General features: G+C 42.0%; 1 protein-coding gene across 1 annotated transcript in view; it reads right to left on the bottom strand.

Moving 5' to 3' along the window:
• PREX1 (phosphatidylinositol-3,4,5-trisphosphate dependent Rac exchange factor 1) overlaps nt 1–25479 on the bottom strand; it is a 263982-nt gene that overhangs the window by 35951 nt on the left and 202552 nt on the right. Inside the window, exons 17-26 of the mRNA XM_044440400.1 lie at nt 21104–21196; nt 15922–16070; nt 15321–15406; nt 14370–14506; nt 13171–13342; nt 10115–10302; nt 9409–9570; nt 7012–7222; nt 5611–5887; nt 2566–2769 (exon numbers count right to left, since the gene is read on the bottom strand). Of these exons, the coding sequence (XP_044296335.1) occupies nt 2566–2769; nt 5611–5887; nt 7012–7222; nt 9409–9570; nt 10115–10302; nt 13171–13342; nt 14370–14506; nt 15321–15406; nt 15922–16070; nt 21104–21196 (1679 nt within the window). The remainder of the gene's footprint in view (nt 1–2565; nt 2770–5610; nt 5888–7011; nt 7223–9408; nt 9571–10114; nt 10303–13170; nt 13343–14369; nt 14507–15320; nt 15407–15921; nt 16071–21103; nt 21197–25479) is intronic.

Raw genomic sequence — 25479 nt, 5'->3', positions numbered from 1 at the left:
CCGGCTGCTGTGCTTCACTGGATAAAGGGGGAAATTCTTCCTTCTGACCTCACCTGACCTGCCCCACCACTGAAGCTCTGAGGTAAGCTGATCCTGTGACAAACATGTGAACTGTGACAAACTGCTGTGAGCTCTGGAGAGGGTACACTTAAATTCATACCATGCAAATGATGATTAGGGCCTGATCCAATACCACCATCATCTGTACCGTACATCTGCAATGGGCATGGGTCTCTGGTATATAGGAGGGATGGCCACGCTCCTCTTGCTCTGTGAAACACTTTAGATAGCCCGTTTCAGCTGTCTAAGTGGGGCATAGGATGCCTCCTATCTTGGTGGTGCCCCGCCTCAGAACACACTCAGAAACTCTTTGCCAAGGTTGGTTTTACAAACCTCAGAGAAGCAGCTGGTGCTGTTTTTTCTGAGCTGGCTGCATGGGAGAAGGGGCTCTGAGCACAGATCCCCAGTAACAACTTGGCACAATTTTCTGACCCTGTAGCTGGAAATCCAAAACATTCTATGGCTGGGTAGATGCCATCTAGCAGCCATGGAATTGTGCTGCTCATCTGTTTTGGGATATACAATGACTTCTAGACAGGCAGGACTAGGTGGGACTAAGAAAAAGCCCTCCTTGGAAACTCAGAGAACTGCTGCCAGTCAGTGTTAGCAATAGTGGGCCAGACAGACTGATGGTCCAACTCAGTTTAAGGAAGCTCCCCGTGTCCAACATTCATAGTGAGTAGAAGAGACATGGCAGTGGGAGAAAGTGATCTTGTTTCTCATGTACTTGCATACACACACTGAATTACCTCTTGCATGATTTTGTACATATACATATATGAACATACACAGACACTCATCATGAGTGACAGGTGCTGTATCCAGAAGTATACATAAGCTGCTAATTTAAATATGAGTCTCTGTTTCAATTATTCTTAAACCTGTGTTCTCAGATGAACCACTTTTACACAGCCCCTAAATGACAAAAATATATATATAAAAAGTAACGAAACCTTTCCAGAACTATACTGCTCTCTTCAAACAACCCCTTCTGTACTTTAGTGCAGCTGTACTAAGCTGTGGGAAAGCATTGCTAAGTAGTGGATACAGCTCGCCTTGCTGGCACATTATCTGAGAATGGTATCAGTCAAAATTCATGGTCAATTTACTTCCCTTGTATCAGTGCACCAGGCATTTAATTTTAATTTGTCTTTAATCTTCCATTAATGTTTCAAGTGGCCTCCCATGTGGCAGTCATAATATAACTAAATCTTGCAGGACCAAGATACAGAATGACTGTTGCACTCTCCAGTTGCATCCTTAAGAGGGAAGATCTAAATTTATTTATATGTACAGGGCAAAAGGATACAATTTAGCAAAAGTCACCTATGGCTAAATCAGGCATATTTAATTTTTGCTACACTTTTAAGTCTCGCTTAACCAAGAGCACAAAAAGCGTAATAAACGAAAGAGACACTCCTTACAATTAAAAAAAGAAGTTAAAGGCATTGCAAAGAAATCATGCAGGATCTCATCTGGGAGGTTACATTTTGAGTTCAGCATTTTAAAAGTACTTTATGAACAGCCCCTTGAGGAAGTGGGGCAATATTCCAACTTAGTAATATCTTTGTTGATGCATTAACAAGCAGGATTTCAACACAATGTTCCAGTTTAGCCCATCCTCTAAGAGAACTACTGTGAAGGCCTATTAAGAGAACTGGGGCACAGGAGGAGGTGAGTTTCCAGTGTGGGGAAAGAATAAAGAACATCTTGTTGATCCTCTTCTTTGAGGTTTTCTTCTACTGTGCCATTTAGCACTAGAAACCTGCTAGCCTCAAGCTACCAGTCCCGGCAACTTACAGTTATATAGTCGTATGTTCAGAGGGTTGTTACAGAGGGTGAGAAAGGGAAAACTGTGCTTTTTATTTATTGTTTCCTGAAACATCCCTATATAGTGCAAGGGAGAATTTTTTAAAAATCACATGGCCCAATCCTACCCTTTTTTTTTTAGTATACTTAGGTTTGTATTCAAAAATGTCCTCCTACTAGAAGAACAAACACTGCTAACAGACTGAATTCCCCCTTTTGGAAGTTGAGAGATTCCCCAAAGCAGAATTAGGGGGAATGCCAGAAACAGTAGGAAAAAGAAGGAACACAGAAATTCCTGCTGTGAGAGTCTTCTTCTGTAGACTTTATTATAAGGTGTTCGAGCAAGTCAATTCCGTATACTTTCTCTCTCTTTAACATCCTGTAAGGGATGACAGCTTCCTGTCAATTTTTCTGATTAAGAAAAATCATTTCATTTACAAGAAACTTGTGTACTTCTGCATACCTATGTTGTCTTGCAACTATGTAGAAACAATACCCTTATTTTGGGTGGTCTTTTGCTAGGTATGCAACCAGCTAAGATTCCAGTCAGAAGAGATCATTAGACAAAAGAATAGATGCACTCTGATGGCATATATTCTCCCCCAAGTATTCTACTGTGAAGTTGCTCATCCATTTGTTCATAAAGATTGGCTTCTTCTGTCTCAATATCCAAGTGAAATGCCTCATTGAACCCACCTGTAGGAATCCCTGTAACTCATTGTATCGTGTCCTGAGTCTTCCTGGTCTTCCTCAGATACGTTGAAACAGACCCTCTTAATGCCATGCTCAGCTTTGTCAATATCACTGTCCTCGGTGACCAAGGACTGGGAGGACATATCCTCTGTGGAGAGAGGCTCACATAATCCAGCTCCTGTAGGCTCAGTAATGGTGGACAAAAGCCTGCAGATGTAGAATGAGAAAGAGTGTAAGAAAAATAAAGTTCAGGCTCCTAGAGCTGGAAGCAAAGCAATTGCTACAAATACATGGGGCAACACATAGATTGCAGGTTTATGAAATCCCATATGAACCTGTTTATTCAGAGGTCTACAGCAGGTGCTTCCACCTAGAAAAACTGTGACTAGGCAATGCTTTCTAGCCCCTACCATATTCACTTGTGGGTTCCAGGTGGCCCATTTTATTCCCGTGTATTTAATGGATATTTTGATTCTGTTTTTACTGTGACTTGCTGTTGCCTTCCTGATTCATTCATTTTTATTGTAAACAGTGTTCACTGATTTTCATTATAAATATGTGTAACCTTCGATGTAAGCCAGGTTGTAAGTTATAACTATCAGGTAGAAATGTTATCCGTTAATCAGTCAAGGTCATGGCAAAAGGTTTGTGTAAATCTCTAATGTGGTCGTTAATGAATGCAAAGCTCCCATTTTACTAATATATCACACATGTATTAAATAATCTACATATACATTCAAAGGCCACTGAGCTTCATAACCTTTCATTTATTTAGAATGAATTACAACAGAACACATCAGGCAAAATATAATAGAAGTATTATTCCATGACATTTCTATTTTCTGACTTAACTGTGATCCCAAAAAGATGGTTTAAGCAAGCAGATCTTACAGACACTTCCAAAAGATGCTCAGGCTAGGACAGGTTAGTCTGTAGTAGTGGCAAGCAGCCACTACAAATGGCTGTCTTTACATCTTTGTTGACCTTATTTATTAATTTACTTATTTTAAATGGTGCCTGTTACCAACATGCTCTCTGGGTAGCCAGTACCATATAAAATCAGCAAATGTTTCAATACCCTTGACTGACAGAAGGACAAACAAGTGGGTTCAAACATGCTGGTTCAAATCAAGCCAGAACTTTTCCTGGAAGCGAAAATGACAAAACTGAAGCTGATGTACTTCAGGCACATCATGAGAAGGCAAGTCTCACTGAGGAAGACATTAATGCTAGGGAAAGTTGAAGGCAGAAGAAGAAAGGGAAGACCAAATATGACAATCTGGAATTCACAAGAGCTGAGCAGGACTGTCAAAGATAGGTTATTCTGGAGGGCATTCATTCATTGGATTACCACAAGTCAGAGAAGACTTGGTGGCAAGTGGCAACAGCAAGAAACAATATGGCACATGGAAGAGGGCTGTTTGCAAGGTATGTTGAACATAAGTTTGGGCCTCTGTGAGAGATATCACTTTGTATTATATCTGGAAAGGTAACAGTTACCATTGTAGATGACGGGGCAAAACTTTACTCTTTTGGGGGCAGGGGATGCAAATTAAACAAAACAGTTTTAACAACAGAATCTGGAGTAGCAAAATAACCCCATAACAAAACACAGCCAAATATGCACCCCAGTAGAAGAGGGATAGGAAAACTGGCATTTCAAATGTTGTTATACTCCAGCTGCCATTGGTCCCAGCCAGTAGGAGAAATGAATGAGGTGATGAGAGTTGTAGTCCAACAGCAACTGTAGGACTACAAACCTGCAGTAGGGGAAACACAATAATATGATCATACTCCACTTCATGTAAATTCCCAGTAAGGCATTGAAGATTTTAAATGTGTGTTGAAATAATTCTGTAAACACAATTCCAGTTTCATATGGAACAAATAAAGCTGATTGTTGAAATCCAAAAACCCATAAAATCAGGATAACAAATGTACCAATCACTGGATAAAAGAGATGGATTGTCTGCCATATTTCATGCCAATTCTCTGAGGGTATCTCACTCTGGTTGAAAACTTTATAATTGTCTCAGATGTGTTAAGTTTGAAAACTAATGAAAAGAATCTCTTCTCTTTAATCTACTGACTTCAAGAAAGAAAAGTTTCTTTCTCCTGAGATATTATTTCATAATAATCTAGAGATTTAACCTGATGTAAATTCATTCACAAATGTTTCCAGCTGAAACCAATGGGGAGTATAAATGAGAGGAACAATTCAACAATTCAATTAAGTTTTAATGCAATTAAGATTTGATAAGGGAATGCAAAATCACACGTTCCCTTCTCCTGGGCTGTTCTCCCTTTCTAGTAAGATTATTTTTTCTTGGAGTTAAGAATTATATTGGCAGCAACCTTAAGTGTAGTTAATTCTTAACAGGGTTTACTGTAAACCAAAGGTTGGAAACCAACTTCAAACCCTAGATAATAGACAACCATGGCTCATATCAGTGACAATCTAAGCTTTGACATAGTTTAGGCTGATGGGGAAGGGTGGGCAATGAGGTGGAAGGGAGAAGCAGCACATGATCCCATAATCTGCTCTTCCTTCCTTCACCATAGTTAATATACTGGGGACACTACATCTGAACTTATATTCTTAGAGCTGCTTCTATTTCACTGTTGTCCAAACCATCCTTTCCCATTGAGCAGAAATGAGAAACACCCGAGAGGGAAAATGTTATCAATGTCTACTAGCCTTGCTGGCATGTGCTACCTCCATTATCAAAGGCAGCATGTGTACATACACCAGGAGCCTGGGCAGGGGGAACTCTTGTCCCCGCCCTGCTTGAGGGATCCTGTGGACAGGTGGCTTGTCACCATGCAAATGGAGTGCCAAACTGGATGGACCATTGATCTGACCCAGCATGGCTTTCCTATGTTACTGGAGTTACAGCCCATTTGGTCAATGGCCTCCAGGAAGGCGGATTATTTTGCCTGCAGTCTGCTGGGCCATGCAAGCCCTGTGCAAACAGCATGCACAAAAAGTTCTGCTGCATTCAACACTGTGCTCAAAGATGTCTAAATGCAAAATGTTAATCAACTCACTTATTGATCTGAAGGACATAGTGCTTCATTTCCTTAACTGCTATGTCCAGTTTGTTGAAGAGCTGCAAATAGGAGTCCTGTATCTCTCGATCCTCTTGTTTCAACAGAAAGGCAAGTCCCCTCTCTTCTTGAGTGGCTCCTCCATTCTCTTGGCTGTAGCAACTATCATATTGTCCATGTGGACTGAAATCCCCATTTTCCAGAGTCAAGCACCTCCATGATGGTGCAGCCATAGTAGCTATGCAATGCTGAGTGTATGAGACTGGATTTAGGCTTCCTAGTTAAGTATGAAAGAGTCTCATTATCAAAAGTATTCATTTACAAAGATGCATACAAAGTTTTTAAAAATGTGGTTAGTGGGAACAGTCAGCTATTGTAAAACTAACAACTTTCATTGTGAAATAAAGTAATAACCTTCTCATCAGGGCAGCAGAATTTTGAATACTTGATAGATTATGTGTAATTTGTTTTGGGCATAAACCAAGAAGGATGAGTGGAATCCTCCAAACATGGAGAATTGCAGGCAACTTATACAGGGTGGAAGAAGGACCAAGATGAATGTTGCCTGGGCTCCGGCCCTGGCAAAGCAGTTTGATGGCTGGTTGTGGCTGCTGAAGTGTTACACCTCAGAGGAAGAAGCAAAGAGGCCAATATTCAGACTTGGACTAAAGCAGCTTCCTATGTGACCAGGTCTATAATAATAACGGGACAGTCACAGGGAAGCAGCAGGCCAATCGATGAGTAGAAACAGAAGCAGAGCAGTTCCTTCTCCCTAACCATTGAAAACTGCCTATAGCCTTAGTGTTCTTGGCAGAGACCTTCTTTAAAACGGTCCACGAGGACTAGCATGTACTTGTTAAATATACATAGTTGGAATTATTGGGATGTTGAGTAAGGTTCATCGGATTCTGGGACTTCTGGTGCAAATACAGCACCAAAGATGATCTATGGACATCTCTGCCCTGGTGCCAGCATCCCAACATCTCGTTCTATCAGCAGAGGACCAAGTAATAGAGGACTGCTCTTTTTGCTGATATCAATAGAAGGTGGCTGGAGTCCAAGAACTCTGCCCGATTATAGCTTCTGAGACACATGGCCCTTAATTGTACAGTGAGAGATCTGTTCCATCTCTTTTGAAACTTTTCTCCAGTCAATAAATCATTCTTTTGATAAAGGAACACAGAAATTTGTTCAAGGTCATATGGCTGTTATATGTAAGATGTTAGCTATGCTCAATGTCATTCCCCACCCCACCATCACCAACCTTCCCATGGCCTCCAATACAGTCAGTGTTCCAATAAAAACCTCAATGCCTTCCTGGTGTCCCAGTAGAAATTCTTCCTCCTTGAAGTACAAATGATTGTTATACCCCAGTGGAGACCTCTTAGAGTTACTGTGTACCTTGGTCTGGATCGAGGCCAATGATAGAAGGTTTCCGCCCAATGCGAATGCTGAATGACCTTCCTGTTGAGGTAGTGTTTTTGGGGTATGACACCTCCATGAGGTTAATGTGACAGTTGGTGGGGCAGAAATCCATTGAGTTCAGAGAGTGAGGCTCTGTTGTGGCTTGTTTGAAGGTTGGGCTCACCTTCGTTTTCAACTCATCAGCAAACTAGGAAAGAAAACTGTTTATTTCATTTGTACAAACAGACAAATCCACAACTGCCTTGTTGAGGACCTTTTCCTTTTTTTCTCCTTGCACCACTGCACACAGAAAGAAACGTTAACCCCTGTAGCCCACTTTCAAAGTAATTCATAGTAATTCACAGGAAAAAGGACTTTCACAGGAAAAAGGACTTTCTCAACAGCTACAGAAGCCTATGTTTGTTTTGCACAATTAACACTCAAGCAGCTCACAACATCCACGAGAGACAATGAGTAAGGTAGTAATCAATTTAGTTAAAATACTAATCTGCAAATGCATTTGTTGAAAGTACCACCTTGGTTTTGACAATTTCAAATAAAATATTTTAATAAACACTTATTTTTTTAAAAAAATGAATGAGGAAAACCAAATTCTGCTGCACAAACAATAGAAAGTTAATGAAAATGAGCAAATTTACCTGTCTGTATAATTTTGATTATATCACAGGTTTCATTGCTGGCACTAGCATAAACACATGCTCATGGAACATTATTTATTCTTGTTAGGCAAAGATGGAAAATGTCAGTTTGTACCTTAAGTTTGGCAGCAAACTGTGTTGCCAAATTTCAGGAGCAAAGCATTGCTTTTTCCCCTTTGCCTCTCATATACTAAAGATGTTGCACAGGTTTATGCTAGCATTGTGTGAGTAGCACTAATGCTGAGATAGCATTGGATACTGTCCATAGAATTTGTCTTAGGAAATTCTCCAAGCCTCATCAGACCCAAGCAGCATGGCCGATGGGAACCGTAATGCAGTAACATCTGGAGGACCACAGCTTCCACACTCTTGGCTTAGAAGGCAATGCAATACAAACAAGGAAACATAAAGAGTATGGAGAATTACAAGCGGCCAAAACCAAGGATGTCTTCCAATTTGGCCAGTGCTGGTAAATCTGAGTTAGTAATGAATAAGCCATAGCAATTGCAGAATCTAGCAATTCCAGATTCTCTGAGCTTGGCTCTCAAGACTCTGGGCCTCTGCGAAGTGACTTGGTTGCAAGAGGCCTGCCACAAAAGCAGCCCTCTCCCCCCCGCCCCCACCAACTGCTATGCAAGCAGTGTCCCTCTTCCATAGAATCAGAAAATCATAGAATAGTAGAGTTGGAAGGGGCCATGAAGGCCATCAGGTCAAACCTCCTACTGTTGCAGGAGACCAATTGACACCATCCCTCTCAGTTGGCTGTCCAGTTTCTTCTTGAATGTCTCTAGTGTGGGAGAGCCCATGACCTCTCTTGGCAACTGGTTCCACAGTTGCATTGCTTCAACAGTGAGGACACTTCTCCTGATATTTACCCTGAACCTAGGTTGTCGGAACTTGATTATTCTGTGTCCTACACTCTCGTATCAGTGACAAGAGATACTGATCTTCCTCTCTGTGACAGGTATTGAAGAGGGATATCATGTTCCCCTTCAGTCTTCTCAAGCTCTCTCAGTCTCTCCTCATAGGGATCATTGGATCATTTTTGTTGCCCTCCCCTGGACCCTTTCTAATTTTTCTGAATCTTTTTAAAAATTACTGGACATGCCAGCCACAACCACCATTTGGGCTATTGCAGAAGAAGTTTGCTGATTGCACAACTGGGGCTCTGTGAGCATTCATAGACTTTCTCTTGGTTCACTTTGGGAGACCAGGTTGAGGACAAGAGGAAGGCAATGAAGGCTTGGAGGGACGGGTTCTCACAGGGTTCACTGCAAACCTGCTCCCGATGTCTGTAGCCACTTTGAAAATCTAGAATACCACATATCAGTTTTTGGTTTATTTATTTCAAGTTTTTGTATCCAGCCCTGTACAGTGTCTCAGGGCAGTGTGCTGTAGTTGAATGGGGCCTGAATCCAACAACTTTCTCCCTTTCTAAAACACCAGAATAAGATCATGGCTCTGTCAGAAGAAAAAAGAGCACCATGGAAATCCCACTTCTCTCTGTGTTAAGACCCTTGTCCTTTCTTGTATGCACAGGTGTGACATGCTGACATAACTCTGCAGTCTCACTGAAATCAACAAGCCATACGAAAGTTTCATTATCTATGACTGAATATGGACACACCCCTAAATCAACCTCCTCCATTGGAAGACACAGTATCTGAAGCCATCGCTGTGGTCTAGTGGCATCACAAGTTCTGTGAAAAGATAGTGAGGTGTGAAGAGATCCTACCTCTTGATAGCTGGCAACTCTTCTGCTGATACTTTCCAGCTTCGTATCACAAATCTGCCGGAACTCATACTGAGGCATGGTCACCACAGCACTGCTCAGGGCCATGAGCCTCCTGCAGTTCCTCACAAAACAGTTGTCATCCGTAGCAAAGGCCTCTAAAATCTAATGCAGAAGACATGAATGGGTTTGCGTGGTTGGAGAATGAAATGTTAGAAATAAAACATCTTGTGAGACTGCACATTTCCAAAAACCAAGGAGAACCAACCGACCGACCAACAAACCGACCAACCGAAAAAGGCTGGTTGCTCAAGCAAAAATTTTTATGCTTCTTAGGAAAAGCTGCTTGGGACAAGGTACCTGCTGCAGCACCTAAGCAGTCTGCCCAGCTCCCAAAGTAGCATAGCAGGGCTGTACATACAGGTTTTAGACTTGTGTTTTATGGCTTTAGTTCTTGCTTTTCGTATGACACTGGACTCTTTAACTGTTAAATAACTTGATTATCGTGATTCCTCTTTTATCATGGGTTTCCACATATCTTCAGTTACTTTGAAAGTAGAAACTATTATAATGTAAAGATGTCTTGTAAATAGAAAATAAAGATGTTTGCATTTTAGTATCTTTTGTATTAAATATTATCCATCCTTGGCCTAAAGCGACAGGGAAATGCAAAAACATGGATTAAAAGGTAGCATGCAGTGGCATAAACCTTTGCTGTGAGATTGAAGGCTCCCTTTGGCTCAACAGTCTTCTCTAGGACAAAGCATTTGATCCCAGCTGTGCTGACATATTCATACACAACACCATGTTCCAGGTGGACATTGTCCACTGTCAGGCTGACAAGAGGAGTGCCTTCTCTGATGATTAGAGGAAAGCCAAATGGCTGAAGCGCCAGGCCTGAAAAAGAGGGAAAAATCATGTGAAGAACACAGAGACAAAAGTGCTGGCTGCAGTCTGCCAAAAAAACCATCATCTCATTAATTAACATCCTTTATACAACACAACGGGACATGTCATATTCCTGGGCGAGGGGTGGGATTGGGGAGCTAAATGCTAGTTCCATAAAGTAAATGTAAAAAATTTGGTATTTTCCATCTGTCTCTAATTAAAATAGCCCAACATCTTCTCTGTATTTATGAACTCTGTTGGTAGTAATTCAATGGGTTTTATTGGTGAAGGAAACAGATATTGGATAAACTGATAAACTGAATGATACTACCATATGAACAATTCATCATTTTCACCTCCAACAGATTGAGACAATAGAGATCTGTACCAGAAAATGGTTGTTTATGTCAAAATATGGGAAAAGGGATATTAACAACATATACTCAGTCTAACAGAATCTGGAATTTATGTATAAAAGATGTTTTTGCCTGTCCAACATTACCAAGATCCTAACCATTACTTTCCACCTGATGTGAGGATGCATGAGTAGCAAAAAAGAAGACTGCATTGCACTCCACTGGAGGGACATGATCCATTCCCAAGATCTCAGTCACACTGACCTGTAACACCTTAATTATTTAATTAATCCAGCTTTGGGTAGTCACTCTTCCATGCTCAATGAACATGCAAGAAAAGCAGAGCATCAGCCACATCTCCCTCTGGTGTCACATCTGTTTATTACTAATAGCTACCAGCCTTGATGGCCAGTACGGCAGACAACATGCCTAGGTACACACTTGTTGGGGAACATGGGAAGGAAGGTAGAGTTGCATTCAAATCCTGCTGTGTGCGTTTCTTGTTGGCAGCTAGGTGGCCACTGTGCAAACAGACAGCCAGACTAGAGGGACCCTTCTGCTGATCCAGTATGGCTCTTCATATGTTATTATCTGCTACTCTATATGCTTGTCCTGTCCCCATTCTGGGTCTACACATGGCGCAGGAAACAGCTACATACACCCTTGGTGTTAAACATAAAGGAGGTTACAAAAGCATCACTGAAATATGGTGCAGCTTAGTATCATTTTAAGTTGTTTGTTTTTATATGCATTTTTTACCCAAACATTTATTTTAAAAGATCAGGTTCCTTCCCTTCCACTGCCAAGGAAGTTAGATGACTAACAGATTGGGAAAGGTCTGAGATTACAGGTCTGAGTGAATACACAACCCTCAATTTGTGCTCCAGGCATCCTGATCCAAGGCTAATCACTCTCAGCAAATGTCCCACACTGCCTCCTTCCATTTTGCACTGCTAGAAGTTCAATGTTTGCCTCCAAAGTATGGATGGTGCCATGATGAGGTGCGTGTTTGGGGCAAATATTCTTGTTTGCAAGATGTGTGAATGCTTGTCTTAAATGAAACGCAATGCCTTTTTGAAGAAACCCATGTAGGAAAAATATCAAATGGGACTTAAATGTCCCAAATACTCTCCCTTGCCATTTTGGTCAGTCCTTCTCATCTTGCAGCTTTAGCCCACTGTCACTAAAAATATCCAACAATCCCTTTTCTCAACAGTATTCTCATTCAGAATCCCCCAGCTTAGCTGCAAGTCCATCATGTCCAATTGAGGGTAATGAGTTAAAGTAACAGACTGAGCTGGCATCCTACGTGGCACAAGGGATACAGTAATACAGTGGAAAACATGGCCCAGTGTGACATGTGCTGACCACAAGTCAAGGCACTGTGTAATTACATCGGTTTGTGGCTTGATAGAGCAGCTGCCAAGTCAAGCAACCTGCACCACTGCAGCCAGTACTCAGAGACCTTATCTAGGGCATGGCTAAGGAGGGCAGAAGAACCAGAAGCACTGTTTAGAAAACAAGTCTGTAAATCGTGCATGAGTGCATGAAACAGCAAAGAAACTCTCAAGGGAGCTGCAGGATGAAAGGTCTTCACCTGGACAGCACCAGGAAGACTGTCTGCTCATCCAAGCACCAGCCAAGTTGCTCACCTCCCTGCTGATCTGAGCATGGCAGCAGAGATTCTTCTAGGGGGTTCCTTCAGGCAATGAGGCTTGGAGGCCAAGTGCCACACCTGCCCCTGAAGAACCTGAGGTTCTACGGTTTGGATGCAGAATCTTTGCAGGCTGGAGGTTCTGCTTGCCAGTCATGGGTATGGCGCTGGCTTGAAGCCCAAGGAAATGCCACTTGCAAATAAATTCAACACTCACATTCTAAATCACCAACATCTAAAATGATTTCATTATCCATAACTGCTTTTTCCAAAGGATGGATGACAAATTGGTTTGCTTTGCATTTTAATGTGAGCTTAGTTCACATTTCCTGAGCCAATACACAAACTGAAACACAATTAGACCTTGATATTAACACTTCTCTGGATTTTGAACAGATGCAGGATGTAATTAACTTATGCTTGGACAAATGAGGAACTAAGTAAAAGACTGAATCTGCCTGACAAATTCATGAATCTGAGACATGACTCTGACTGACTGGGCCATCCATCCATACCTTACCTTGCTTTGGCTAAAAGACAGACGTTTTCTCAAAATTCTGTTCACTGAAGGATCATACAAACATATGAAATTCATCTCTTACTGGGTCAGACCACTGGTCAATTTAGTCTGGGATTATCTCTTTAGCTGATAAAAATGGCTGTGGATCACTGCCTAAATCAGCCTTTTCCAGTCTGGTCCCCTCCAGTTGTGTTGCATCAGAATCCAGTAATTCTCGCCAGCATGATCACTGGCTATATTAACTGGAAATTATGGGACTTGCATTCCATCACATCTAGAGGACAGCAGGTTTGGGAAGGCTGGCCTAAATAATTTCCTTCATTAGCAAGGAATGGATTTTTCCTTACCTCCTTCTTGCTGGCTGTCATTAAGAGGATGGAGAACTGCACTTTCTTCAATTGAGAGATCCCCTTTGCAAGACTCAGAGTGACTTCCATTCAGATATGAGTTTGAAGCTGCCTGACGAATTCTGTCCTCTTCAGCATCTTCATGGGTCCGGTAAACCCACTGATAAAAACCCTACCAATAAAGCAGGAATGTTAGGAAGCTATTTCCTTTGGGGGGGGGGGGCTGATGTGATTTCTTTCAGCAGGCATGGAGAACCTTTGGCCCATGGATCTCTGTCTAGCCTGCTGGCTCCTTTTTCTTCTGCCCTCCTTCCTGGGCAAAAGTTGTCATCTCCATTCAGCTGACATTTTCCCCATTTGACACCAAGGAAGGCTTTCTCTCTCAGTACCGAGCAGGAAAAATCCCACCCCCCTGCAGTTATCTGCACAGTTCAGATGAGGAACGATGGGTGAAAAAGTCTTGCTTATGTGCAAAAATGATGCTTCCAAATACCTGCTATCATGGACAGACCTCCCTTATCCCAAACGATGGCAGCAAACTAGATTTTGAAAATTGTTGCAGTCATTTCCCATCACTTAAGCCAGACTTTTGCAACTTAGTGGTAGCTGGGCCACACTTTGAATACAGTTGTGTAGAAAAGCCCAACGATTAGATTGTTTTTATAGATTCCCCCAGTAAAACACTGGGGAACCACTGACTTGTAGGATAATTTTAGTCAGCCCTTAATTAGAGCCACAGCATTGTTTGAATTTAAGGGTATGACGTGGAGTCAATTGCTTAAAAAGAAAAAAAAAAGTATAGCTAGAAATGAAATTTGTGAGACCAAAGAATGGTAGTGCTGGAAAATAACCTTGGATCTAAGCAAGGATTTTGTAACCAAGCTGTTTTTAAAACCAGGATCCAACAACATTGCAGAGACTTTATAAGGGGGTGCTTTCAAGATTTCAGAAATGAATGCTATTTTTACTATTGGTGCTTGTCTTTGCTAACTGAGAGTTGGACAAACAGGAATATTTGTGGCCAGGAGAATCATTTCTGATGTTCTATTTTGGTTTAGGTATGCAGCACCCTCCCTGAAAGATGAGGGAACGTAATTCAAAGCAGATGTGTTCAGCTACGCTATGTCTTCTCCCATATCTCCCAGTCATTGTAAGAAGACACCTGCTTCCTAGCCAGTTTCAGACACCCATGCGCTCACCAAAGATTCCTGCTGCCGATTCCTGTATGAGGTAAAGTGCTCCAGAACCTCAGTGTAATTTTCATTCATCATGTTATTCCCATTCACTTTCAGAACACACTGCCCGGGATGAAGCCCCACAGCTCCAGCTTCTGAGCCTTAAAGAGGAAGACAGCAGAGGGTTGAGGAATGAACAGCAACCCAGCAAGTAATGAAGGACACAGGATCTTCTGGGCAAGGGGAATGGTGGCCCTAACATAGCTTCTGGAGCAATTCCACAGTTCTTTTGCTTGCAATCATCAATACTGGTGAAGGCTGTAGTTCTAGAGCCAATTTTTACCTGAAATCAGAGGGACGTAATTCTAAATAAACATGCAAGGGGCTGTGCAGTAAAGGCTTTTTGGAGCAACAGTACTGGACACAAGTATCATAAGATTCGGATTGTCTGGTCTAGGCAGGAATCACAAGGTAGCCATATTCAAACCTAGTGTGGCTCCAGGTTAGGCTTCCTGAACTCAAAAGCTTTTATTGATAACTGCAGCTAAAAGGGCATCAAGAAAAAAGGCTGGTCGGCTCACACAACAAACACAGAACTCCGGATTTCTAGTATTTATACAAGTCCTGCACCATACAAAGACTTCATACTTCTTGCTGATGGTAGCAACCCAATATCACACTCCCTTATTCCCTTCTGCATCTAATAGGACCATCTCCACTGAACTGGATCCGGGAGGCCACAGGTACATCAATTTTGGCCCAAATTTAGTACATCATATCTTGTTTGAAGTATCATTTATCTTATTAACATTTTTAAAAAAGGTGACAGCATTGTGTTATGGACAAGGCAAAGGACACGATGAATTCCTGCAAGTTTCCAGTTAGGCGGAGGAACAGGTTATCCATGAGAGCACACAACCTGTAAAGAAGTCTCCCATTCTGTGGCCATTATGCTTCCACATTCCCTTTTCTCACCTCTGCCCACAGCATGCACATATGGTGGTGCTACTCCCCGTATCTGGAAACACAACTTTTCACTGCAGTCTGGGATTTTGATAATCCTGTCAAAAATAAGGAGGGAACAGAGAAAGCTCTCAGTGGGTTAGATGACTTGCATTTTATTGCACAATAGCTATTTATCACTCAGCAAGAAAATATCTTGGGATTGGATTCTGTGGGGAATTTTGTAACCAAAGGCAAAGCTGACAAAGCTCCTAACATCCTGCTTATTACAATTTGGAGAAAAAGAAATGAATAAACTACCAGAAATAATATGAGAAAATAATGAAAAAGCCACCTAGTTGCGACAAAGCTCTTTCCCCACAAGCAGAAATATTGCACTGGGGAGTTTTTCCACTGCTGGCAATGTTATGTTGCCCTTAATTCAACTCGATTTGTGTGCTGAAGCTATTAACTCTGATGCATTAAAGATTTACTCTTTTGCACATATCTCTTTTATGGCTGCCAAGATTTGTTATTTTTATATCTTGTTTTATATATACAACTGCTCACAGATGAACTGCAGGAAAGGACGGTAAAATGCTTATTCTATGACTGCAATTCTCTGGGGACTTACTCTTTAGACTTGGTTGCTACAAGAAGTCTAAGAGGTCTCCGTGAGCAGAAAGTCTGGTTTAAGATGGTTTCCACCTCTGGAAATGGACGCAGGAACACCAAATCTTCATTCATGGAATAAATTTTCCGTCCAACCTGCAAGCCAGCCATCTGAAATGACACACAGGCATTACAAAACACCCCTCACATTTTATTGTTTGATGATTATGTGGGAGAGGATCCATTAAATTAGAAGTTTCCGAATTGTGTTTTAGGGGGCCCCTGAAGTACCTTGGGAACTTATCAAAATCATTTCATTGTAAAGCTCAATGGATGACTCTCCTGAAAGACAGCTTGCTTGTCAGTACCAATTGTCCATGCATAAGAGTATTGTACAAGCTTTAGGTCATATTTTTGTGCACCCAGGACAGCAGTACAACCCAACACAACTCTAATACCCTGTAGAACTACATATGCCTTAAAACATGTGCATTACAGTGTCTTTGATGACAGATACTGAGACATTCTTTTATTATCTACTCTAGTCTAACTTCATTTGTATACACTAAGGAGTTTATTAGAGTTATGTTAGAGGCAAGAGTACAAATCAAAACTTTTGCCAGGCTTTGATATTTAAAACACTGCTTTTTTGAACTAACAGAATCAATTAGGCAATTCTATACGCAAAGCATCCCATTCAGATTGCTGGCCATCACCACTTCCCATGGCAGTAAATTCCATAGTTTAACTATCTGCTGTGTGAACAAATATTTCCTTTTATCTGTCCTAAACCTCCCACCCATCAGCTTTATGGGATGACTCCAGGTTCGAGTGTTATAGGAGAAAAATGTCTCCTCCTCTCCTTTCTCCACACCATGCATTATTTTAAATATCTCTATCATGTCTCCCCTTATTCGACTTTCTTCTAAGCCAAACAGTCCCAATTGTCTTAGCTGCTCCTCATAAGGGATCCGCTCCAGCCCTTTGGTCAATTTTGTCGCCCTTCTGTGTACCTTTTCCAACTCAACACATTTTGCAGGTGATGCAACCAGCACTGAGCACCATATTCCAAGTGTGATTGCAACAAGGATTTCTATAAGGGAGGTAAAATTTTGGCAGCTTTTTTCTATTCCATTCCTAATGGGGCCCAGCATGGAGTTTGCCTTCTTCACAAAAGCTGAGCACTGGGCTGACATTTTCATCAAGCTGTCCAACCTCACCCCAAGATCCCTTTCTTGCTAAGTCACTGGTTACAGTTCAATGCTCTTGAACTTGCAAACTATTTCTTCTGAGTAAGATAGTAAATATGTGTCCCAGTGGGTTCCTTTTTTATTGCTTCCTTGCCCTGGTATGTTGGGGTTGTATAAATTCCAGAATTAAGGCATGATTAAGGCATTACAATACAGGCCTTCAAACTAAAATTATTTTTAGTTGGTGAAGGCTGCTACAGATGGAAGAATAATTCTATTTCAGGATTAATTCAGAAACAGCAAGCTCCTAGTCCGTATGGCTGTGGAGATATGCTTGAAAATGTAGGGAAATGCCTGCTGAATTCTGCCAGAGCAAGATTTCTTTAGCCAATATTTAGGCTTCAGTGCTTGCTCTTCCTAATGGTCACCAATATCACAGTTATACAATAGTAAAAACTCCAGAATAAGTTAATGGAAGTCAGAGAAGTGATATACATTTGCACTATTCTGGCAATTCCTTCAGGCCACAGATGCTGGGTGATACATGCTATTTGACCTTTTAGTTTGCAACAGTGCCAAATCCAGGTTCAGGGGGTCTCTTGGGCAAGACACCCAAAATGGCCCTTCACTCAACAAGTCCTCTCACTGCCCTTGCCACCGTTCGCTACTCTCCTCATCCTCATCATTGCTTCCTCCTGCTCGCTTGAAGGACAGGTAGCAAGGAGTGAGAGGCAGCTGAACAAGCAGGTGGATTAATAAATATGATTGCAGGTGGACTGATAAAGATGAAGAAGATGAGCAAGCCTAGGGGGTCCAACCAAGGCCTAACCATGTCCACCTTTGATGATTGTCCTCATTTGGACTACAGATGGTCCTACAAATAATCACAAGTGTAAGTGACCCACACCTGAAAACTTACTGCTGTTCCTTCCATCCGTGGCTACTTCATGAAGCAAGCCACACTGATCTGATTGAAATCAAAAGCTGTTCCAGAAACAGAAAAACTCCACTGGCATTCTGATTCTCCTCACTGCCCCCAGAAAGCAGCAGACTACCAGAGGGTTTTCCAAATTATCTGCAGTTGCTGCGCTGGCCTTGAACCATATGCTGGATAGCTTTGTAGTATCAAAAGGCAGTTTAAAAGCCCAAGAATGCAATAAAAGGCATTATCTCTTGGTTTCAAACTTGAGGAACAGAGACAATAGCCTCTCCTGTGCACCGAGATTCAGCTTTTGCTCTTGTTTAAAGCAGTACTTTAAGGTTAAAGGGGTAAGAGGGGCAGATGGGCAAAGCCATTTTTCTTAGAGGGTCAAGAAAAAGATTCCTTTGCAAATCATGAGCCTCTATAGTCTCAAACACTAACAGATTTTGTTCTCCAAAAACTGAACTGTGCTTCAGGAAGCTGCCCAAAGAAATGACTAAGTTATTATCTGTCAAGCAGTGACTTACCAAGAGGTTCACATTCATAAAATACTTGGCTAATATAAGCAGAAAAATATTGGGGTTGCCAATAACCATAAGGAAAAATGAGGAATCTAGCACTGTTGTTTACCCAAGAGGCCTGGCCTTAGTGACAGAAAGATCTTCATGTTTACCCAAATGGCCATGGCCTGTGCAGCAGTGAGAAGGGTAACCACCTCTTCTCAGTTGCTTGGAGGACAAGCACCACACAAATAAATAAAAGCAGCTCTAATTAAGACAAAGAAGTCAGTTTAGAACTACCCTACATGTATAGCAATGATATACCGTATGGATAGGTAAGCCTCATAGAATAGGGCAGACTTCCTGATCATAAATGCTCTCCAATAATGTTAGATCGCAGTTCCCAGCACTCATGACCCTTAGCTAATGCTGCCTTGGGTTGGTGGCAGTTGAAGCCCAAACATCTGGAAGGCATCCAGCTGGGGAAGGGCGGAATATGATCTGTCTCCAACATGCAACACTGCAAAGACAACAGAAGGGTACATGTCCAGGGTGCAACTGCACTACTAAAACAAACAATTCCTCTTTATCTTGGACAGTCCCTCTTTCGTTCTCTCATCCCCTCAAACAACTGGACACAAGCACAGATAGCTGCACACGATAGCTGATTAACATCTGAATTCTACTGAATATTAGTCTTCCTTGGATACTGCACTATTCTGGGAGCATCCCATCTCTTCTTCACATGCTTCTTTTGTTTGCCCTCTCTTATGATCTCCAGCTAATCTATATTATTCCATCTATACAGCTCTACTATTCTTCAGCACTTCTCATTCAAAATATGCAAAATTCTGATGAACCTCAGAGTCCGTGCTTAGAACAAAGCATGCATTCTAAGGAAGTTTAAGCAAAACAGAACAAAAGAGAATGCTATTCAGCTAGATAGTGCTAGTTTTGTGCAGAACCAGAAGCATCAATCCTGAGTATAATTGCAATCATCACAGCTTATACTACATGTGAGCTTATTGTACTGTGCAGACTTGTATCTGTCCAATGGTAAGCTTTTATAATGTATTCAATCTGCTGGAAAAATTACAGGAATCAATGTATATTTGTTATTTGTGTAGATTCATATACTATGGAAATAATTTGTGGCTTATGCACATTTTTTTCAGGCCAGGCAAAGACTGACTATGGTCAGTTGGAGTATTATGAGAAGTATTTACCATAAACAGAAGACATATACATATTGATTTGCCTACTCCTAATAAACTTAATTTTTATTATTGTTGCAGTGAACTATATATTAAGGAAAGCATCCCACCAAACCACAGACAAGTATCAAGCTGACTCTAAGCAACCAGTCTTCCCCCAATTCACTTCCTCAGGAAGGCCCACCCAAATTTCCCAATGAGTATGTGGTCCTCTTCCTTAGTGGCAACGATACTCCTTCCAAAACAAGCAGATGTGCCCTACTATTGCGTCACTAGAGCATGGATGCTCATACACATGTGCTGTTATCTTGCAGATACCAGCCGCTTATTGCAGCCGCGAATAGTTCAACATTTCACAGAGGTAGAAACAGATTCAGAGCAGACTATTTTTTCCTGGTTGAATCAGAACCCTTAGTTAGTTCTGGAATGGATCACTTTTGACTCTCATTTCCCCATGGGGTGGCTGCGTGTCCTCTGTAGGAGGGCTGCAAGATGCCCTATATCTGAAGGTGGTTTCTCTTTGATGGGCTGCCCTGGCATTGAGGTTTAAAGACAGGAACCTTTTGCCTGAATGAGAACACGAGCTGCAAATGGAACAGGGAGGCAGATGGCTTACCTGGCCACTCTCTTCCTCAATGCACTGTATTTCTATTTAAATTATAACATTTCTAAGTTCTCACCTATCCATAGTATATATAATAGTTATACCAGTGTGTGTCCTCACTAGTCTTCTTTCTGGGTGATGCTTTTCTGCTTTTTTGTGAGGGGTGGCAATTCATACTGTGTGCTGAACCACAAGTTGCAGGAGCTGTGGGACTTGCAGTCCAGTGCATCTGGAGGGCAGAAGGTTGGGGAATGTTGTCATGAAGGATTGCAATTTTCACCTGGCACAAATCCCTTTTGCCTGGAAGGCTCAACTGCACATTCCTAGATGGGAAAAGACTGGTGATCAGGATTGCGTGCAACCTTTTCAAAGCAGCCATACAGGGCTGCTTATTTGAACTGGGAACTGGCTCTGGGGGAGCAGATGGTACAGATATTTGTCCTCTGATGTTCTTCTGGACACTGCCTCGCTCTGCACAGCTTTGCCATTTGCAGGAATATATGATGCTCCGTGCTGAGGAAAATGGGGTGGGGAAAGGGGTGGCCAGGATTTTAGAACTCAATGAAACTATCCTGCAAGAAAGTCATATATAGGAACCAAAAACCTATTAATGCACAAAAGGCGATCAATGCAAGAATTAAAGAAGATATTTAATGACATACTAGTTGCCATTACAATGAGGTAAATTTTTGTAGGTTATCTTGGTTTTAGTCAGAGAATGTTCCCCTTCTTAATGCTAAAAGAAAAGCATTTACAAATATCAAAACTTTTCACCTCTGCATGTGACCCCCGATGAACAGACTTTACCACAATGGCTTTGTTCTTTTCCTCTATGTCAAATCCATAATCCTCCTCTTCTGGCCAAACCTGGGACAGGTGTGAAAAAAGACACAGAGAAGACAAAAACTTGTAAGCAAATTCACCAGCTCATGAGTCTAGCCTCTAAATCATGCAAGAACTGGTTGTTGTTTCAATATCTCCTCCCTTCTGACCCTCAACGTCCATAGAAAATGAAATATTGCTTATTTCTCTCCACTACTTTATTATCAAAGTAGGAGAGAATATAAATATGAGTATCATGAAAACTAGAGGGCAAAAATGATTTCCTGTCCCACTTCTTTTCCACAATGAACCCAAGGCAACGTATCCATCCATCCATCCATCCATCCATCCATCCATTTAAAGCTTTTATATACCATCTGACTACCACAATCTCGGGATGGTCTACAATAAAAACAGAATAGAATGAAGAACAGCATCCAATAAGTCCAATAAAATAAAACCCACATATAAACCTAATCAACCTTAAAATAATGGGTGGATAAAAAGGTTTTAGCCTGACACTGGAAAAAATACAGAATTGGCAACAGGCAGACCTCTCTGGGGAGCGCATTCCATAGCTGGGGTGCCAATGCTGAGAAGGCCCTTATCCAGGTAGCCACGCCCCTAATATCCTTCAAGAAGGGCTCCCAAAGAAGAACCTCCATGCCAGATCTTAAGGGGTGGGAAGGCACATAGGGATGGAGACACTCCTTCCGATATCCAGATAACTTACACTGCTCCATTGAATGTTCTCCATTTTATACTCAAGACTTGTGAGTTAAGTTAGGACAAGGGTCAGTGACTGGCACAAATGATCACTAGATTTTGCTGATGATGTTCTCACTGACTAACATTTCCAGCAACATGACTGCTTGCTAACTGAGGCTGTACTAGTACAGGAAGAAATACAACACAGAAGTGCTTCTTTTTGCAACTAACATACATTGCACTGCAAAGACAATGAACTGACACACAAATCCAGTCAAATAAGAATAGACTATCAACCAAGCTAGACATGAGAATGCAAAACATGGGCATTATTTCATGTGTTTGCCCTAGAAATAGGAAGGAGGAGAGATCCTACTGTAAGACTTCTTTGTTCAATGCAGTTCACCAACAATGTGTGATGAAATCTTGGTCAACCCACCTGCCTAATATGGGATTGTCAATCAGTGAGCATAGGAACATAGAGAGCTGCCTCGTACTTAGTCAGGATGTGAGTCCCTCTAAACCAGTGTTGTCAGCACTGAGTGGCAGCAGCTTTCCAGAGTGTCAGGCAGGAGTCTTTCCAAACCTGCCAGGAGATGTCAGATGAATCTCCTACATTCTGCAGTCAAAGCAGCTTCTTTACTACTGGCTACAATCTTTCTTTAGTCATGCCCAACATATGGTTGGACCACTAACTCCGGCTTGGTGGGTCACAGAACTTTCCTAGCAAATTCAGAAACACAGATAGACAACTACCACACCAAGCCAAGGTCTCAGAAAGATGTTAGCTCAGCTGGCCTGGCTTTGTTGCTCCCTCTCTCCAATATTCTCCCCCACATCCCTCCATAGGGAGTGCAGAAAAAGTTTTTTCCTTCCTGTTGTTCCCCTCCTGCTTACTAACAGGTAACAGGACACAAAGGATTATGGGAGAACTATATTGCCTATAGTCCCATCCACCCTGAGATAATATTAGCAAATGTGACAGAATGACAGAGAAAAAGGGGGCTGGAGAGAAGGAAAATACCCCCCTCTGCCCCTTTCCCCATGTTTGCTAATGTTCCCACTGAAGTAAAAGAAGACAGTGTTTAGGGTACGCACAGGAACAGACTTCGGGAATCTGCGAAGGGAACAATGATAGCAGACAGTAGCCTAGAAATTTCCTCTTGACACATACTGAAATAAGAGTTGAATGAGAATGTTGGAGCTTGTAAAGTTCTTCTTGGTTTTGAAAATGGATTCAACAAGAGCCCAACATTAATCCCCAAGTCTGGCTAGGAAGAATTGTGCATGAATCTCTAGTCCCAGGAAGCTTGCTTTTACACACTTCCCTACATAACTTATAAGCAAAGCTGCTCCAATATGTGAGGCTACCCTTAGAAATGGCCCAGAAAAGTCTGGTTTCTGAAAACGCGTAAACCAACACATTGCAGGTGCTGGTCTTTAGGTCTTTCTAAACTGAACCCTACCCTGGTCACACCCCTAACCCTAATTTATGGGTAAGCTTCCATTCAAAGGAGGGCAATTTTGAAAAACCCATCCTTGAGTGGATTTTTCTGCGCAGCTCATCTTTTCTGCCCATTCCAAACACATTCCAACCATCTAAAGCATGCCAGGACACCTCGTTCTTCTAACCCTAACCCTACCCTGGTGCATACCCCTAACCCTAGTTTATGGGTAAGCTTCCATTCAAAAGAGGGCAATTTTGAAAAAGTCATCCTTGAGTGGCTTTTTCTGCACAGCTCATCATTTCTGCCCATTCTAAACACATTTGTTGTTGTTGTTATTCGCGAAGTCATGTCCAACCCATCGCGACCCCTGGACTTCCTGTCCTCCACCATCCCCTGGAGTCCACTTAAGCTCACACCAACTGCTTCAGTGACTCCATCTAGCCACCTCATCCTCTGCCGTCCCCTTCTTCTTTTGCCATCTATTGTTCCCAGCATTAGGCTCTTCTCCAGGGAGTCCTTTCTTCTCATTAGGTGGCCAAAGTATTTGAGTTTCATCTTCAGCATCTGGCCTTCTAAAGAGCAGTCAGGGTTGATCTCCTCTAGGACTGACTGGTTTGATCGCCTTGTGGTCCAAGGGACTCGCAGGAGTCTCCTCCAGCACCACAATTCAAAGGCCTCAGACCTTTGCCGCTCAGCCTTCCTTATGGTCCAGCTTTCACAGCCATACATTGCAACTGGGAAAACCCTAGCCTTGACTATACGCACTTTTGTTGGCAGGGTGATGTCTCTGCTTTTTAGTACTCTTCTAGATTTGCCATAGCTTTCCTTCCCAGGAGCAAGCGTGTTTTAATTTCTTGGCTGCAGTCCCTGTCTGCGGTGATCTTGGAGCCCAAGAAAATAAAATCTGTCACTACCTCCATTTCTTCCCCATCTATTTGCCAGGATGTGAGAGGACCGGATGCCATGATCTTAGTTTTCTTAATGCTGAGTTTCAAGCCAACTTTTGTACTCTCCTCCTTCACCCGCATCAAGAGGCTCTTTAGTTCCTCTTCGCTTTCTGCCATGAGAGTGGTATCATCTGCATATCTGAGGTTGTTGATATTTCTCCCTGCAATCTGAATTCCAACTGGTGATTCATCCAGCCCCGCCTTTCCCATGACATGCTCTGCATTTAAGTTAAATAGGCAGGGCAACAGTATACAGCCTTGCCAAACTTCCTTTCTCAATTTTGAATGAATCAGCGATTCTGTGTCCAGTTCTCACTGTTGCTTCTTGACCTGCCTATAGGTTTCTCAAGAGACAAATAAGATGGTCTGGTATTCCCATCTCTTTAAGAACTTGCCACAATTTGTTGTGATCCACACAATCCAAGGCTTTAGCATAGTTAATGAAGCAGATGTTTTTCTGGAACTCCCTAGCTTTCTCCATCATCCAGCGTATGTTGGCAATTTGATCTCTAGTTCCTCTCCCTCTTCGAAATCCTGCCTGTACTTCTGGTAGTTTGCGGTCCACATACTGCTGGAGTCTAGCTTGTAGGATTTTGAGCATGACTTTGCTAGCATGTGAAATGAGTGCAATGGTGCGGTAGTTTGAACATTTTTTGGCATTGCCCTTCTTTGGGATCGGAATGTCAACTGACCTTTTCCAATCCTGTGGCCACTGTTGAGTTTTCCAAATTTCACATTCCAATCATCAAAAGCATGCCAGTGCACCTGGTTTTTGTAACTTCAACCCTTCCCTGGTGCACACCCCTAACTCTAATTTATGGGTAAGCTTCCATTCAAAAAAGGGTGACTTTGAAAAAGCCATCCTTGAGTAGCTTTTTCTGCACACCTTGTCATTTCTGCCCAATCTACACACAAAATCTTTTGTCAAAATCTTGCCAGGACATCATATTTTTCTAACTGTGCCTCTCCCCAACCCTAATATAGTGGTAAAATCCCATTTTCTAGCCCAAGCTAATGATGGTGAACCTTTTAGAGACCGAGTGCCCAAACTGCAACCCAAATCCCAGTTATTTATCAGAAAGTCCCAACACTGCAATAAATCCTGTAAACTGAGGGTTTAGTTTAGAAAACACACACACACACACACACACACACACACACACACACACACACATATATATATATATATATGTCCTTGGCAGTGCACTGACCGGCCATGCAAAAA

This window comes from Varanus komodoensis, unplaced genomic scaffold, assembly GCF_004798865.1.
Source record: "Varanus komodoensis strain SLA01 unplaced genomic scaffold, ASM479886v1 scaffold37, whole genome shotgun sequence".
Taxonomy (NCBI): Eukaryota; Metazoa; Chordata; class Lepidosauria; order Squamata; family Varanidae; genus Varanus; species Varanus komodoensis.
This window is presented reverse-complemented; position numbering and strand designations above follow the sequence as displayed.